The sequence below is a fragment of the Dysidea avara genome, chromosome 11, assembly GCF_963678975.1.
Source record: "Dysidea avara chromosome 11, odDysAvar1.4, whole genome shotgun sequence".
In the NCBI taxonomy this organism is placed as follows: Eukaryota; Metazoa; Porifera; class Demospongiae; order Dictyoceratida; family Dysideidae; genus Dysidea; species Dysidea avara.
Window position 1 is genome coordinate 4,629,661 of NC_089282.1, and position 19,350 is coordinate 4,649,010.

General features: G+C 39.2%; 1 protein-coding gene across 1 annotated transcript in view; it reads left to right on the forward strand.

Moving 5' to 3' along the window:
* Positions 1–19,350, forward strand: part of LOC136239366 (ankyrin repeat and protein kinase domain-containing protein 1-like) — a 24,379-nt gene continuing 5,029 nt past the window's right edge. Inside the window, exon 1 of the mRNA XM_066030103.1 lies at positions 1–1,009. Within this exon, the coding sequence (XP_065886175.1) occupies positions 104–1,009 (906 nt within the window). The 5' untranslated portion in view covers positions 1–103. The remainder of the gene's footprint in view (positions 1,010–19,350) is intronic.

The window sequence follows — 19,350 nt, forward strand, 5'->3', positions numbered from 1 at the left end:
TCAAATTTCGTACGCGATTTTGAGCGTGAGTGGCCCCTTGGTTGAAAGTGTGCTAAGTTATACTAGAAGTGATAACCACTCACACCCTTTGCAGTTTTAAGAAATGGCGAAAGCACCAGCGAAAGACGAGGATCTCAGCGAAAAGTTTAAGAAGTTGACTCTTCATGGCATCAAACCTCTGACTCACGAGTTAGGGAGGGGAGCGTATGGCAGAGTGTACCAAGTGAAGTATCGAGGAATGACATGGGCGGCCAAAGAGGTTCATTCGACTCTCCTTCAATACGCAGGTGCAAGCAGGTTACGCGAAAACTTCGAGCGCGAGTGTATCTGCTGTAGTGAGCTCACCCACCCCAATATCGTTCGCCTAGTGGGTGTCTATTATCCCAGTCGAGTATCACTGCCGGTGATGGTTATGGAGTTGATGGATGAGAGCCTTACCAAGTACGTGGAGAAGTCCAATATCAGTCTGAAGACGAAGATATCTATATTGCACGATGTAGCTGAAGGACTGACCTACCTGCACACTCGTAACCCTCCAGTGATTCATCGTGACTTGTCCCCTAATAACATTTTGCTAAAGCACACGGGAGTGGATCAGGTGCCACCAGTTGCAAAGATTGCTGATTTGGGTGTGGCTAAAGTGGTACAAGCAGACAGCAAGGCTACAAGGAATCAACTGACTAAAGTTCCAGGAACTGTCGACTTTATGCCTCCTGAGGCATTAGTAGACAATCCCAAATATGGATTGTCCTTGGACATCTTCTCATATGGAGGGATTATGCTTCACACTGTCAATCAAAAGTGGCCCACACCCAACGCTCAGGCTGAGTTTGATCCAGTGACACGTCAGACAAAGGGTCTGAACGAAGTTGAACGTCGTAAGGACTACCTTGACATGATGGTAGGAGAGGTGGAACTATTGAAACCACTGGTTGAGGCTTGCTTGGATAACGATCCCGCCATGCGTCCCCCAATATCACACTTGTCTGAGATGATCAAACCACTGAAGGTGTGTAATTTGTGTAGTTGTCATATGTAGTAAATTGGTGTAACCAATTATGGACCATATACATAGCTTGCCCTGTATGTGTATGAGAGTCCCATATACGTATGAGGCAAATTTATGTTTTAATCATAATGGAGCTACTGGAATACATAAGACAGCACTTTTTTTGCATATAATCATGTCAAAAAAGAGGTGGATCAGCTATGGCTCCAACTCCGAAGCTGGTTTTTACTTTGTTAAGCTATACAGCTAGCTACATATATAGCTAGCTGTATACCATAATATTATAGTTGCAGATTGGCAGCTATGCAAAACAATTCCACTTGAAATTTGCAAAGCATTGTTTGAGTATTATTAAAAATGCATAAAAAATCCCGAAGAAATGAAATTTAACCCTTGAAATTTTGGATGATGGCAATCCACTAAAACACCCCCTCTATAATTATGGTATTACACTGAGACTTGGCTGTAGGTCTTATTTCCTGGTGGGAATTTCTGAAAATGTGATCAAATTTAGTCCCATCTTATTTTATTCAATTGTTTATTGTTTTTCGGGTTGAAGATGATGTAAGCTAACATGCTCTGCCTTAAAGGTACTGAAGAAGTTGATTTCATGAGAAAAACAGGTTGTTGATTCCATACGATCAGTCATTGATACAAGCAATGGTTGGTAGCTGGTTGGTAGCTGTCTAATAATTAGTTTGAAATCAATACAACTATAGCTGTAGCGGTAAACTAGACTACTGTCTCAGTCGGGTGGTTGGCTTATCATGATTAGAATACAAGCTTGTTAGGGTGTTTTGGGTCACTGGATAATGTTACAATGGCGGATCCAAGATGGGACATTTGGGGCAAATACCCCATCTTGGATCCATAATAAATGCTTGTAAAATATGCATATTTTACAAGCATTTATAACAAACTACCTGAAACCAAAGCAAACCAAAGTCAAACTAACTGTGAAATTGTCAACCAGTACCTTCGTGCGTACTAAGCGCCTCTAAAACAATTATCGTGTTGCTGTTATTTAAGACATTCAGAGCCTTTTAAACAGCTTTTAAGACTTCATAGCCATCTGCAAAGGCCAAAATGACAAAAATCAACAGTGAGACACTGCTAAGAGGTGATTATTTGCTGCTTCAAAAATGCAGCAACTAGCAAGAGAATCTGCTCTCCCCAACCACCTACCAACTTAGCCTGATTGTGACCTCCCCTTGCCAGCTCCTGGATCTGCTCCTGTGTTAAGTAGTCACATGAACAGAGATATGCATGAAGTTGATGTGACTCATATATGTGACCGTCTCAGCAAAAACCCTACTTGTTCGCATATTTAAAAAATATTTTTTATTCACTCAGCAATATCAGCAGTGACCAAGTAATGGACCACCAAAGTTTCAGCCTTCTGTGGTGTGTAGTTTTGGAATTATAGCGATAGACAGTAGGAAGAGCAAGGTAATCGATTTGTACAGTGACTATACTGAAAATAAGCTACAGGCGCTTACATTCGTAGCCATAACTTCCGTTTAGATTACTCTACAACGTTGCAATTTGGCTTAAAACGTTCACCATGGATCAGCACATCAGCCAAGGTATAGTATTAGCCCTGTAGATACTTGAGCATATGGATATGAAGGCGGTTTGGTAGAAGAAACAATGATAATCTTGTTTATGTTTACCGCATTGTAAACAAACGCACGTGACATGCATACCATTGGTGCTAGAGAAACAAAACAAAGATTTGCGAACTCTCCATGAACTGGCGAATAAGATGGTATATAGTTGTAATCGATTTGAGTCTTGCTTCTTTGAGTACTGGCCCGGATAAAAACTTTCGTAGTTTTTTTGTAACATGCGTGATTTACGAATTACTTTTAAATTTCGATTTTCTCAATACGCATGCTTGTGCAAACAAGTCAGGTTTTTGCTGAGACGTTCACATATAGGCATAACCATGCTATTGTCTGTCCGAGCCATCAGAGTATAAGTTCTCTAGCTATAGTGCTAATATGAACAATTACATTCTTTTGTACACAGATATTCACTGTCATTGCATCTGAGTGGTCTAAATGGAGTGTATAGATCAGTGCCAATATAGATCTTGTTAGCAGTTACTGACTCAATTGTAATCAAGAAGTATTTTTTACGACTGTAGTATTAGAGTAGTTAACCACTCTATATAATTATAGAGATTATATTTGCTGATTCTTTTGCTATAACTTAACAATAAGGGGATTTGCCCAGTACCTCATGTTGGATCTGCTTTTAACATGCCGTGCTCACAAACACATTGTGTGAATTATTTTCTTGATGTGTGAATTAGGGCTGAGTGATATCAAGGCTCACAGTAGTGAGTCGCGCATCCAGTAAAGCAGAAACACATGCCACAGACAATAAATGACACGACCACTACACATGAGGATTTTACAGGAGCGAACGTTGTCAAATTCGGCCTTCCTGTAACCAGGGCCGGCTTTAAGGGTAGGCAAGGTAGGCCCTGGGGCTAAGGGAGCCTCCAAAGCTCTAAGACCAGGGGCCCCAGTTCTCAAACTACAAATTCTGTATATAACACTAGGTATCCCTTACTTTTACAACTCATTGCTCGAAGGTACGCATCGCCGATAAGTATGAATCTCATGATATTATAGTAGTGCATTGGTGGTTGCACATCATATTCATTGCACTGTGCACTAGGATGCAGCCACACACATTAGGAATTCATCAAATGTCATTAGCCACAACAATGCAAGAAATCAAATGATTGTGTTGATTTAAATCGCACAATGAAAGTCAGGTCTCAAGTGGCGGTGTGGTTGTTCGCTTTCAATTGCTGATGTCGCTTTGTACACATGTGAGTTGAATGCTCGCATTGATTTTCTGGGACGCACAGTGGCGCACTGAAATAATCATGGATACTTTGTGCTAGAGTGGAGTCTATGGCGATAGTGTTGGCTGCTTTGTTTGAGCTTTGTGCTGAACCAGGAATGTAAAGTTGGAGATCTGTTGAATGGATTCCATTAATATCTATATTGTGAAGTAGAGGCTGCTGGACAGAGTGATCACGAGATCAGGCATCACCAGATGGGCTACTCCGTGTGCAGGTTGTGGTTTGATAGCTACTTGAAGTAGTAGCAAGACTCTACAAAGATTGAAGATGATCATAATAGTGCAATAGCATATAATCATAAGTACACAATCACATTTAGCATAGTTGGAGATAGAATACACTGCAGAAACAACAGTATGCATACACATAGATGGCTGCTATAGCTAGTATCACAACACAGCCCATGCTTAGGATATTATAGGTTAAATGTTTTTGTGTAGGAAAGAGGTTAAGACCACTTCCTCTGGGGGGCCCGCCAGCTTACCTTGCCTATCTGGCCCCAGAATCTCTAAGGCCGGTCCTGCCTGTAACTCAGCTGTCACTTACGCTATCCCTCTGAAACTCTAGAGTTGAACTCATCATGTCACTAGTAACTACCACACAAGCAGTGAAGCAAATCCATGCTGACTGTTTCGAGATGGAGATTACTGACATCAAAGGGGAAGTTTCATTTTTAATTTATTTTTTAATCACATGCGGTTAGACGCAACCGCAGGTGTATGTCTTGCATTCCTTTGTGCATTCCAAACATTGATTACCCTGCTATCGCTTCAGTACTCTCTCAATCGCCTCAAGATTCACATCATCGATTTCACCATACATCATTACCCTACAGTCATAATTTCAGCACCAAACGGAGTTTCAGTTGTCCTCAGTCGACCTAGAGGCCAAATACAAAACCCATATTGTTGTTTTCTGCAATACTCGCTTAAGCATGTAGGGCAATGTGTCTTTAAACTGTTCTAAAAGTTTCGTTGAGATTGAAACATGTTTTCGAGAATGGCTAGTTTGAAATTTGAATTTAGTCTCCCCCACATAATTTGCTCTCTGTAAGAATTTAACTCAGAATTTGAAGAATGACACAGAGCACAACTGCGGTAACTGGTTATTGATGAACTGGGCTGTGTGTCGTGCATGTAGTGCATGTAGCCATAAAGAAGTGTGCCGCGTGCCATCATTCGATTTGAATTTAGTTGCCCCCACGTAATTTGCTCTCTTAGGGTGCGGCTTCAAAATGACACAGAGCACAACTGCGGTTACCAGTTGTTGGCACAAGCTGTGAGTAATTAGCACATGTAGCTAGCCTAAAAGGTAGTGTGCAAAACCACCTGATAATTTACAATTGTCACCATGCATTTTATAGCACCCCACACAAAATTACATGTGTAATTACAACATACAGAGGACACATGAATACCAAACAGTTTTCACAACAATAATGTAAGAATTGTACAATAATGACTGTGATATAACTGCTATGAAAATCTTCTCCAGTGGCCTGCCATGGTAGCAAGTCTCACACGACAGCATGCATATTCATCCAAACACAATGGGAGTAACAAGTAAGTGCAATGGCAACAAGTTGGTATTACTCCATTTGTAAAATCCAGATGAGTGGGTGTGGCTCCAGTATGTCTAAACAGTTAACAAACATTCCTGTTATAAATATGTACTAGAGTTGCAATATAATAATATAGTATTTAAATACAATACCTAGTCTCCATTGTATCACTATCAAACGTCACTGAATGGAGGATATTGTTGCATCTCTAGTATGTACACTCCATCAGTACAACCTGTCTTAATGGCCACCAGTATAGAAAGACAACCTCTCTTGAAAAGCCAATTCCAAATTAAGAATTTATACACTGCTACCTGCTCATTGAGTGAAGGTGGCAATAAACAAGTTCCACTGTAATTTTCTGATTCTGTATATATATTCTGTCAGTGGATGAGATCCACTTGGCCAGGACAAAATGTGACCCAAATGTCCTGGATGATCCACACTCAACCCACTTACGACCCAGTGGCACAATGGAACTGAGTATTTATAGAGAATACAATTATATTTATTTCTAAGATGTGTGGACACATTACAACACATTACAACATGTGCATACAAGACATGCTACGTACCATTTTAGCATTTCAAGTCACCACATTATGCATGGACCAGTCAACAATGCTTTATAGTGCCCATCAGTAAACCTGAAGAAAAGTTATGAAAAATAAAAATGCACATAAGTACAGTGAAACCTCATTAATAGGGCCAACTCTGGGACCAAAAAATTTGGCCTTAATAACTAGGTGGCCTTATTAATGAGGTCATAAAGTACTGCTTAGCTATATTTGGGACCTACTAGAGGTGGCCAATATAATGAGGTGGTCTTATTAAAGAGGTGGCCACTAAGTGAGGTTTCACTGTACGTACCGTTAACAATGGTGAACAATATTAGTGGTTAATTAACAATATACACTAAAACCTTACTCAGGTCACTTCTTGTGGCAGATTGCTCTGTAAACAAAACGACACATTCAGGGATTGTATTTAGATGGATGATAAACACCTGAAAAAACAAAATGTAATGCACACTTCATTTTAAACAGATGATGGTTGGGATGTGCATTCAGACACAAAACTAATCATGATTCTGTTGGGCACCACTCTTTCTTTTGATGCGATAGTCACGACTTCACCAGTCGTAATTATGTTACAAAAAGACAACAAACAAATACAAAGAATTTAACTTTGGTCAGGGATTTTACACCTGCTAACAGAGATTTAATCCCTATTGCTGATAGAGATTTTCAATTCAATCATGGCTATAGACTGAAGTAGGGAATACATATCAAAACTTGCTATTGGGAATTGTAAACCGAAGTGGTCAAAGTAAAATTTTACATAACATCAAGTTTTGCTATTAGTTCTTATGAATTATGTATTATAACAGCTAAAAGTCAACTCCATATCAATTTGGTAGTCTTAGTTTAGTCAAATCAGTTGGTTGAAAAACCTTGTTGACAGGCATCATTTCTGCCCTATGTAAAATACATGCATTTTGTACTAAATATAAAAAATGCAAAAAAGCAAGTATTAGCAGTAGTGTTGTAATTGTTAACAATAACAATATCAAAAACCAGTTTTTGTAAGGGATAAAATTTATTGTTAACAATAACAAAACTATAACTAAAAGATTTTTTATAGACAGCAACAATTAATAACAATAACAATAATGGTCACAGAGGTTTTGTAACATTAAGGATTTGCTTTGACAATTAGCTGGTTAAAGTCACTTCCCCTGGTAGTATTTATGATTATAGGATATATCTATGAAAAGCATGCAATTAACTAACCAGGTGGAGTTAGCTACCATGCATTCTGTGAAGGTGTAAACAACACAACAAGCAGATGTACTATGGGATGGGTCAGCCAAGGCATAAATAACTTGCTACCAACCACCTATTTCACTTGTAAATTAAGCTCTAAAACTAGTTGACTTTGAATGATAGCAATGAGTGATCTAGCAGTAACTGGAAGACCTAAAACAAGTCCAGTGTGGGATTATTTCAGCTATGATGAAAGTGCTAAAAAGAGCAAATGTGAGGTTATAACAAATGTAGTAACTAAGACTAAGTGTGGGAAAACCTTCTCAGGAAAATTTAGTACAAACCTAAAGTTGCATTTGAAGTCATCACATAGAGAAGCCTATGATGAAGTAATTAAGAAGGAAAAGCAAAACAAAGAGAAAGAAAATGAAAACAAGTCATGTACTAGAGCTAATGCTGCCTGTAATTTTTCAATGGAAAGTAATCAACCACAATCACTACTTTTCTTAAGAGGCCCAAGCTGTATAACAATGAAGATCCTAAATGCAAGGCTATCACAAAAAAGTTATCTATATTTTTAGCAGCAGCTAGTGCCCCTATTAGCTTGGTTGAGGATCCAACTTTCTCTTCACTAATCACAGAATTAGACAGTAGGTACTCTATTCCATCTAGGTATATGATGTCAAAGAAGATAGACGAAGTGCTTATAGATTTAAAAGGCAATATTTTGTCCCACATGTTGCAAGCTAGAAAAGTAAATTTTTGTACTGACATATGGAGCAAGAAGGGAATGACTGCTTCTTTTATTGGTGTCACTGCTCATTTCTTTGCCAGTCACAAGCATCACAATGTCACTTTAGCAGTGAAATGCATGCCAAGCCCTCATACAGGAGAGGAAGTATTAAAGATTGTTTTGCAAATCTTCAAAGATTGGAACATTCCTGATCACAAGATTGGAAGCATAATAACTGATAATGGGAGCAACATGGTGAAGGCTTTCAAAATTCTACAGCTACAACAAAAAGAAAATATGCCAAATGAAGGTGATGATGAGGAAGATTTTGAATTGTGTGATACAGATAACGTAGATGTATTGGACACTGGCAGCTTAGATGATTCTTTACCTGATCAGGAAGAAACCATCGAATAATCACATCAACAAGACATGTATGAACAAGAAAGAGAGTTCGATGAAAATGAATTTGAACATGAAATAGCATTTGTTGGATATAGGAGGCTTATTTGCTTTGCCCATTCATTACAACTGGTTGTTAGTAAATTTGATGAGTGTAGTGTATTTAGACACACCATTAAAAAAGCCAAGAATATAGTAAGCAAATTTAACAAATCAACAAAAGCAACTGAAAAACTGATTGCAAATGCTGGCTTAAAACTACTAGGAGATTGCCCAACTAGGTGGAGCTCTACATATCTACTGATTAATCGATTTTTAACAGTCAAGGCTTCTGTTATACAAGTTCTTGATGAGCACAGCTGGGATGGTTTGCAGAACAGCGAATGGAGAGTTCTAGAAAATATTCAAGAGTTGCTGCAACCCTTTGCAGAATACACAACTCTGTGTAGTGGGGAAGAATATATCACTATATCATCAGTTGTACCTATTGTAGTAGAATTACAGTATCACTTGGAAGAGATGTCTACAAAGCCTGGAATGGCTACCATATCAAAAAGGTTGAACAATGAGCTGAAAAGCCGTTTTGATAAATATGTGAATCCCTCTGCAGCTGGATTTGATGTGTATTACTTAGTTGCAACATTTCTGGATTCAAAATACACGCTAATTTTGAATGATCAACAGACCACAGTGGTAAAGGCACATCTTATAGTTGCATTGAAAACTGAAATATCAGAATTTACTGACACCACCTTTGAGTCAGGAAGCACAGAAACTGTGTCTGTGGTAGCAAATAGTGATGAACAACCTCCTCTAAAGAAATTTCGTCACTTATCCAGTATCATAAGCCAAAGATTACGAGAAGCACACCAGGTTGACATAGGTATAGCTGCAACTACTGCTGAAAATGAAATTGAGAGATTTTATGAATTGCGGTTCAACATACCAACGCCCAGTAAAAAAGATGCTCTTACATTTTGGTTAGAGTTGGAAACTACATTACCAAATCTTTTTTGCTTAGCAGTAGACTTAATGGTAGTACCTGCATCTAGTGTTCCAATAGAACGCACCTTTTCTATAGCAGGGTACTGCTGTATTGGTAGACGCAATCGTTTAACCAACACTAATTTAGAGAGAGAAGTCCTGATTAAGGCTAATGATCAGTACATTTAATACATGTATACGTATAGAATATGTAATTTACCTTTGAATGTAACAATAACAATAACAAATATAAATATTAACAATAACTAAATTGTACCCGCTGGCTTCACTGTTAACAATTAATAACTAAAACTAAAAGTATTTTGTGAAGCTCTACAATAACAACAACAATAACAAAATTTAGAACACATCAAGACACAGCTGCCCAAGAAGCCGGCGTGCCACCCGTGAGTATATTAACAGGAAGAAAGAAAATGCAATTTTCACACCTATGTAGCTCTGTGATCCCTTATCCGATTGGAACCAAATTTGCTACAGACGTGCCGGCCAGCTAGGGGAGTCTACACACCAAATTTGAAGAAAATCACTCCAGCCATTTCCAAGATACGAGCAAACAAAATTTCGTTTTAATTTCTTCATTTTTTTTCTTCTACTTCATTTCGCACACTTCGCAAAATCCGCCATAAAACACGAATGCGTGCTCGGATCGGGCTGAAATTTGGCACACTTAAAGGGCTCATTAAGGCGGATCTCTGTACCAACTTTGGTAGGAATGCGATGAACATTCACGGAGTTATGACCGATTATTTGCGTAAAATAAGGTCGAAGGTCTGTCACGCCTACAGGGTAAACTCCTTTGAAGAATCAGTTGAAAATTGATATGTAGATGGAGCAACCATCGTAGGAGTGCCTTTTTGTGGTTTGAAAGGAATCGGGATAAAGACCATGGAGATATGACACAAAACCCAACCTGTGTCAAAATTACGCGATCGATTTTTAATTTAATATTTAATTTAATAATTGCTGTACAGAATTGGAATTACATACAGTAGAGGCTATAGTGATTACAGAGACATACAATTCTACCAGTGTCCTGCACTGGTAGCCTAGAGCACTAATTACTTAACTACAAAAACTATACATGCATACATATATAATAATTTCAAATAATTATAATTGGTTGGTGCAGGAGTCTTGGAGCAGCGGGTACAAGGACACAGGTAATGAAAAGTACAGGGGGTATTATCAAAGTTAGCTAAAAAATGATTCCATAAAAATGCTTTCAACTTTGGTTTGAGTACATCTAGTGATTGAGATAGGTCAATTATTGGTAAAGAGTTCCATAATCTTGGTAAACGATAAAAATATGAGTTCATGATAGGGTTGATATGAGCTGTCTTGGGGTATAACTTTGTGCCAGCAGATCTTGTTGAACCTGTAGTAAAGTTGGTATAGTTCAAGATGTCAAATTTGTCTGATGGATTTTTGATGGATTTGATGAAGAATAATATGTCGGCAATTTCGTAAATGTACATTAGTGGCAACACACCAGTTTGTATTAGCCTAGTTTTATAATCTGATTGATAGTTTGATAATATGAATTTAGTGGCTCTTCGTTGGACTTTCTCAAGTGATTCAATGTCTTTTAACAGGTATGGCCTCCACAGTGGGGAACAATACAGTAGTTTTGATCTAACTAGAGTGATATACAAAGATTTTCTGGCCTGGGGACAATTGGAGTCCTTGAAGACCCTACGCAATAAGCCAAGAGATTTATAGGCATTAGAAGAAATCATTTCATAGTGTGCTTGCCATGTTAGCGAATTAGTAAAAATAATCCCAAGGTCTTTACAGCTGGAGGATTCATCAATTGAATGACCGTTGACATGATATGTAGAGTTGAATTTGCGATGGTAGCTCATAAACACAAACTTTGAAAGATTAAATGAAAGAAAGTTGTTGATGGATCAGTTGAATAATGAATTGATGTCTTCTTGGAGATGCTCAATGTCTAATGTTGATGTGATTTGTCTGAATAATTTTGTATCGTCAGCAAACTCAAATAGATCTGATGTGACAATTGATGGGAGGTCATTGATAAATATTAAAAAGAGCAAAGGACCCAGAATACTCCCCTGTGGCACGCCGGAGATAACAAGTAAGGTGCCGGATAGGTGGTTGCCCACAGAAACACACTGGGTTCTGTTGTGTAGATAGAAATTAAACCAATTCCATAGGGTGCCAGTGATTCCCATGTTCCAAAGTTTAACTAGGAGTTCATTATGCGGCACACTATCGAAAGCTTTTCGAAAATCAATGTATATAGTATCTATTTCATCTTTTGATGTTATTAGCTGGTTAAAATAGATAAGTAGTTGGTGCAAGGTTGAAGAATTCTTTTGGAACCCAAATTGATATTGTGTGATACAATTAGAAACTGAGTTAATTATCTTATCGTAAATTAGTCTTTCTAAAACTTTGGATGTAATGCAAAGAAGTGAAATGGGACGATAGTTTTTAACTGAGGTTTTGTCACCAGACTTTGGTACAGCTGTAATTTTGTGCAACTTCCATTCAGATGGTATGGTTCCACTGGTAATGCTAGTCATGAAAAGGTGGTGAATAGGTATGGCAAGAGCAAAGGCACAATGTTTTAAAACAGTTGGAGGAATGTTGTCTATACCACTGGCCTTATTGGGATCCAGGTTATTTAAGGCCTCTAGGACTTCTTGTACTGTGAAGTGGATCGAGTCCAAGCATTTACCAGGGACTGGTAGATTCGAAGTGTCGGGTAGATTAAAGTTACTCTGAGAGAATATTGAATGGAAGTACTGGTTGAATAACTCAGCCTTACCAAGGTCTGTGTTCGCTGTGATGGAGTCATTGTGTAGCTCAGGTGGTAGGTTGTGAGATTTCGAGAACTCTTTAATGTATCGGAAAATTTTTGTGTCCTTATTTGTAGTGAAGTTATATATTAAGGTCTGCTCAAATGCAGACTTTGCTGCAATACTAGAAGCTTGAAAAGAGACTTGAGCTTTGGTTAGTCGTTGGAAATTGTTTGGTGTAGGATTCCTGTTGTATTTACGCTGAAGTGTACGAAGACACTTGTGGGAATGACGTAGTTGGGGAGTGAACCAGTTAGGGAATTGTCTACAGTGCAGTTTGACCTTTGGGATGAACAGTTCAATGCCAGCCAGTATGTTACTTCTTAAAATGTACCAAATTTCTTCAACATCAGAAGAATTGTAGATTATAGAGAGGTCGCAGTTCGATAGGTACTCTGTTAATCCATTGTAGTCACCTTTAGAAAAATTGAAGAACTCCTTAGTAGATGTAGAATGTGTTGAGAACTTAAAATTAATTGAAAATGTGATTAAATAATGGTCAGATGTAATATATTGGTATTCTGGAGAATGAACAGATAAATGTAAAACGTGTTCAGGACTATTTGTTAACACAAGGTCTAGTATGTTACCACATGTATGGGTTGGGGATTCCACAAGTTGCGTGAAGTTAGATTCAAATATACTATCACAGAAGTTGTTGGAGATCGGTGTTCTGCCAGTGAGAGTTGCCCAGTTTATGTCCGGCAGATTGAAATCGCCAAGAATAAATACAGGGTTGAACAGGGTGGTAGTGGTGGCTAGGTAGTCGGATAGGTCCTTGTGATAGTCAGCAGTGGCATTTGGAGGTGCATATACCATGCAAAAAATGACATCAGAATCATTAAAAGAGACAGAAACGTTTACCACTTCAAGGTTTCTGGGACTTGGAATTTGTTTACTAGGTAGATTGTCGCTGATTGCCAGCATAACGCCCCCACCACGTGAGCCTCTGTCCTTTCTAAACATTGTGTAACCCTGAGGTAAGATTTCAAGATCTGCAATGGCTTCGTGCAACCAAGTTTCAGACAGGCCAATAATTTGAAAATCAGATACATATACAAAACTCTGGAAAGGGGGTAAGTTTTTTGCCAAGCTCCTGCAATTTTGCACGCAGACTTTGGGCCCAGTAGGGCCGAGTCATGCTGAAGAGGTGGAGGCAGCAGTTGAAGTCTCCATGTTGTTGTGGGGTGGTGAGGTGCTATCTGTACTTGATAGCTCATTAGGTCTGAATCCTGCGCTGTCTGCTTGGCCATGTAATTTACCTTTGACATAAATTTTATTGCCTCGAATTTTTATATCAGACTATGGGGTATTGTCTTGTATTAATGACCAACGAACTTTTAACAAATGAGACTCCGTGACCCTTGCATCACGTGAGAGATCAGGTTTGATGACAAAAGGTGACTTTAACTGAGATCGCTTGGATAAGATGGAATTGACATCAGATGACCTGTTCAGAGTCACCAGTAGGGGTCTAGGACGCCCTGAGGAGGGATTGTATTTTCCAAGCCTTATAGTATCTCTGATTGAGTGAGGCTGAACAGTGTTGTCAAGGTCTGTAAGAACTTCAGTAGCATGGTTTAAATCTAACTTTTCTCTCTCCATCTTTTTGGTGCCTTTGGAACACTCATCGACACCAAACAGAACAACATTGAATTTCCTAGCTGAGTCGTGCTTAGTAGCAACTACAAGTGAAGGTGGAGCTGAATTTGTATCTGAGCTTGGGGTAGCAGCTTTAACAGCAGGAGATGGATTGCTGCTGAGAGTTGGGTTGACTGGTGGTTGGTCAACTGCTGCTGATGGGCACTGGTTAAGTTTTAGATTAAGTGTGCTGATTTGATCTTTCAAGTCCGCAATTACATTATTATAAAAGAGTTGCAGGCAAAAAAGACAATAAAATGGGTTATCAGACTCACTTGCACTGTTGTAAGCACACCTTGACAGTCCCACACATTTCCGATGGTACCATGCTTCACATTTACCTTCACAAAATAACGCTTCATCGCCTGGATCCTTGCCATCATCAGAAGGCTCTTTGACTATTTCCTCACAGATGGGACACACAGAAGGCTCTTCCACGTTGATGTTGCTGGCAGAAGAGCTGTTGTCCTGAGTAGTTCTGGTGTACGGCTTGTCCTTGGCCTTTTGCTTCTGCGACTTGGGCATGACCTCCGGTCCGTGACCTCCAGTCACCTGGAACGAAGGTACACAAAACTGCTCAATAGAAACGATAATGGCTCGCCTTCTCGGGTACCGCTTTTGAATAGCAAATATTCGCACCACGGTACCAGGTTTAACCCTGAGGGAAGAAAGCTGTTGGAGAGCCTAAATTGAGCTACCACCTTCCTTCGAGTTTTTTTTATTTTTTATTTATTTATTTTTTATTTATTTTTTTTATTATTATTTTTTATGAATAATAAAACTATTAGTTTTCGTGTCTACCAGGCAAACCGCTTAGAGCAACGAGCTGAAAATCAGTATGTAGCTGGAATAATCATCATAGAAAGTCCTTGCAGTAGTACAGAAGAATCGGATTACAAACCACTGAGTTATGATTCGAAAGACAACTACGTGTAACAAATGCGAGATCGAGATACTCTAATAGAACAGTCACCCTAATAAAGCATTTATAATTTACTCAATTATATTACATTGCAAGTTATTCTGTAGGGAATTCAGCTACAAACAAGTCACCCTGTAGTCAGATCAGCCAGAAGAAGGTACCTAATAGAGAGTTCAGCTACAAAGAAACCATCATGTAGAGAGTTCAGCTCAAACAAATTGCCCTGTAGAGAGATCAGCTAGAAGAAGTTACCTTCTAGAGAGTTCAGTTACAAAGAAACAATCATGCAAAGAGTTCAGCTGCAAACAAATCACCCAGTAGAAAGTTCCGCTATGTACAGATCACACTGTAGAGAGTTCAGTTAGAAACAAGTCATCTTGTAGAGAGATCAGCTAGAAGAAGTTACCTTGTAGGGAGTTCAGCTACGAACAGATCACCCTGTAGAGAGTTCAGCTACAAACAAATCACCCTGTAGAGAGTTCAGCTACAAACAAATCACACTGTAGAGAGTTCAGTTAGAAACAAGTCATCTTGTAGAGAGATCAGCTAGAAGAAGTCACATTGTAGAGAGTTCAGCTACAAAGAAACTACCATGTAGAGAGTTCAGCTGCAAACAAATCACCCTGTAGAGAACTCAGCTACAAACAAATATTCCCTGTAGAAAGATCAGCTAGAAGAAGTCACATTGTAGAGAGTTCAGCTACAAAGAAACTACCATGTAGAGAGTTCAGCTGCAAACAAATCACCCTGTAGAGAGTTCAGCTACAAACAAATCACCATGTAGAGAGTTCAGCTGCAAAAAAATCAATCACTCTGTAGAGAGTTCAGCTACAAAGAAACCACCATGTAGAGAGTTCAGCTGCAAACAAATCATCTGTAGAGAGTTCAGCTAGAAACAAGTCACCCTGTAGAGAGATCAGCTACAAAGAAGTCACCCTGTAGAGAGTTCAGCTAGAAGAAGTCACATCGGAGAGAGCTCAGCTACAAAGAAACTACCATGTAGAGAGTTCAGCTGCAAACAAACACCCTGTAGAGAACTCAGCTACAAACAAATATGCCCTGTAGAGAGATCAGCTAGAAGAAGTTACCTTGTAGGGAGTTCAGCTACGAACAGATCACCCTGTAGAGTTCAGCTACAAACAAACCACCCTGTAGAGAGTTCAGTTACAAAGAAACCACCATGTAGAGAGTTCAGCTGCAAACAAATCACCTGTAGAGAGTTCAGCTAGAAATAAGTCACCCTGTAGAGAGATCAGCTAGAAACAAGTCACCCTGTAGAGAGTTCAGCTAGAAGAAGTCACATTGTAGAGAGTTCAGCTACAAAGAAACTACCATGTAGAGTGTTCAGCTGCAAACAAACACCCTGTAGAGAACTCAGCTACAAACAAATCGCCTGTAGAAAGATTAGCTAGAAGAAGTTACCTTGTAGGGAGTTCAGCTACAAACAAATCACCCTGTAGAGAGTTCAGCTACAAAGAAATCATCATGTAGAGAGTTCAGCTGCAAACAAATCATCCTGTAGAGAATTCAGCTGTGAAAAGATCACCCTGTAGAGAGTTTAGCTAGAAGAAGTCACCTTTTAGAGAGTTCAGCTACAAAGCAACCACCATGTAGAGAGTTCAGCTGCAAAAAAATTCAATCACTCTGTAGAGAGTTCAGCTAGAAGAAGTCACCTTGTAGAGAGTTCAGCTGCAAATAAATCACCCTGTAGAGAATCCAGCTACAAACAAACCACCCTGTAGAAAGATCAGCTAGAAGAAGTTACCTTGTAGAGAGTTCAGCTACAAAGAAACCATCATGTAGAGAGTTCAGCTGTAAACAGATCACCTGTAGAGAGTTCAGCTAGAAACAAGTCACCCTGTAGAGAGTTCAGCTAGAAGAAGTCACATTGTAGCGAGTTCAGCTACAAAGAAACTACCATGCAGAGAGTTCAGCTGCAAACAAATCACCCTGTAGAAAGTTCAGCTATGAACAGATCACCCTGTAGAGAGATCAGCTAGAAACAAGTCACCCTGTAGAGAGTTCAGCTAGAAGAAGTTACCTTGTAGAGAGTTCAGCTACAAAGAAACCACCATGTAGAGAGTTCAGCTGCAAACAAATCACCTGTAGAGAGTTCAGCTGGAAACAAGTCACCCTGTAGAGAGTTCAGCTAGAAGAAGTCACATTGTAGAGAGTTCAGCTACAAAGAAACTACCATGCAGAGAGTTCAGCTGCAAACAAATCACCTGTAGAGAGTTCAGCTAGAAACAAGTCACCCTGTAGAGAGTTCAGCTAGAAGAAATCACATTGTAGAGAGTTCAGCTACAAAGAAACTACCATGCAGAGAGTTCAGCTGCAAACAAATCACCCTGTAGAAAGTTCAGCTATGAACAGATCACCCTGTAGAGAGATCAGCTAGAAACAAGTCACCCTGTAGAGAGTTCAGCTAGAAGAAGTTACCTTGTAGAGAGTTCAGCTACAAAGAAACCACCATGTAGAGAGTTCAGCTGCAAACTAATCACCCAGTAGAAAGTTCAGCTATGAACAGATCACCCTGTTGAGAGTTTAGTTAGAAACAAGTCATCCTGTAGAGAGATCACCTAGAAGTATCACCTTGTAGAGAGTTCAGTTGCAAACAAATCATCCTGTAGAGAATTCAGCTGTGAAAAGATCACCCTGTAGAGAGTTTAGCTAGAAGAAGTCACCTTTTAGAGAGTTCAGCTACAAAGCAACCACCATGTAGAGAGTTCAGCTGCAAAAAAATTCAATCACTCTGTAGAGAGTTCAGCTAGAAGAAGTCACCTTGTAGAGAGTTCAGCTGCAAATAAATCACCCTGTAGAGAATCCAGCTACAAACAAACCACCCTGTAGAAAGATCAGCTATGAACAGATCACCCTGTAGAGAGATCAGCTAGAAACAAGTCACTCTGTAGAGAGTTCAGCTAGAAGAAGTTACCTTGTAGAGAGTTCAGCTACAGAGAAACCACCATGTAGAGAGTTCAGCTGCAAACAAATCACCTGTAGAGAGTTCAGCTAGAAACAAGTCACCCTGTAGAGAGTTCAGCTAGAAGAAGTCACATTGTAGAGAGTTCAGCTACAAAGAAACTACCATGCAGAGAGTTCAGCTGCAAACAAATCACCTGTAGAGAGTTCAGCTAGAAACAAGTCACCCTGTAGAGAGTTCAGCTAGAAGAAGTCACATTGTAGAGAGTTCAGCTACAAAGAAACTACCATGCAGAGAGTTCAGCTGCAAACAAATCACTCTGTAGAAAGTTCAGCTATGAACAGATCATCCTGTTGAGAGTTTAGTTAGAAACAAGTCATCCTGTAGAGAGATCACCTAGAAGTATCACCTTGTAGAGAGTTCAGCTACTAACAAGTCATCCTGTAGAGAGATTAATGCAGCTAGAAGAAGTTACCTTGTAGAGAGTTCAGCTACAAAGAAACCACCATGTAGAGAGTTCAGCTGCAAACAAATCACCCAGTAGAAAGTTCAGCTATGAACAGATCACCCTGTTGAGAGTTTAGTTAGAAACAAGTCATCCTGTAGAGAGATCACCTAGAAGTATCACCTTGTAGAGAGTTCAGCTACAAACAAATCACCTGTAGAGAGCTCAGCTACAAAGAAATCATCATGTAGAGAGTTCAGCTGCAAACAAATCATCCTGTAGAGAGTTCAGCTATAAGAAGTCACCTTTTAGAGAGTTCAGCTACAAAGCAACCACCATGTAGAAAGTTCAGCTGCAAACAAATCACCCTGTAGAGAATTCAGCTACAAACAAATCTCCCTGTAGAGAGACCAGCTAGAAACAAGTCACCCTGTAGACAGATCAGCTAGAAGAAGTTACCTTGTAGAGAGTTCAGCTGCAAACAAATCACCCCGTAGAGAATTCAACTACAAACAGATAACCCTGCAGAGAGTTCAGCTAGAGTCAAGTCACCCTGTAGAGAGAATCCTGTAAAGAGTTCATCTACGTACAAGCAGATCACCCTGTAGAGAGTTCAGCTACATTTCAAGTCACCCAGTAGAGAGATCAGCTGCAAATTATCCTGTGGGGATTAATTGACATGTAATAAATATATGCAAGAGTTCATAATATAATGAACTCTTGATATTTGCATTATATATAATTTGTACATTTACTGATAAAATCAGAATGAGTTAAAGTATTTATAAAATCTGCTTCATCTTTTTCTATTTCCTGTGGTAAAGAAAATTATATAGGTTAAAAAGCCCCAAAGCTGGCCATAGGCCGGCTTTGGGGTATACAAATACAAAAAGAAGTGAAATCTAATCAAAAACAGCCGAGCTGTAAAAAAAGGAGTGCGGCCCTTGAAAAGGCTATGGTGAAAAAAGATGTGAAATCCAAGGTGGTGGCCAAGAAATGGCTGTGATGGTAAAAATTTTAATAACGACAATTCAGGTGAATTTTGTGCCAATTGACCAAGCGGTACCAAATTCACCTGAATTGTCGTTATTAAAATTTTTACCATTAACCTACCATCACAGCCATTTCTTGGCCGCCACTTGGATTTCACATCTTTTTTCACCATAGCCTTTTCAAGGGCTGCACTCCTTTTTTTACAGCTTGGCTGTTTTTGATTAGATTACTATTACAACACTAA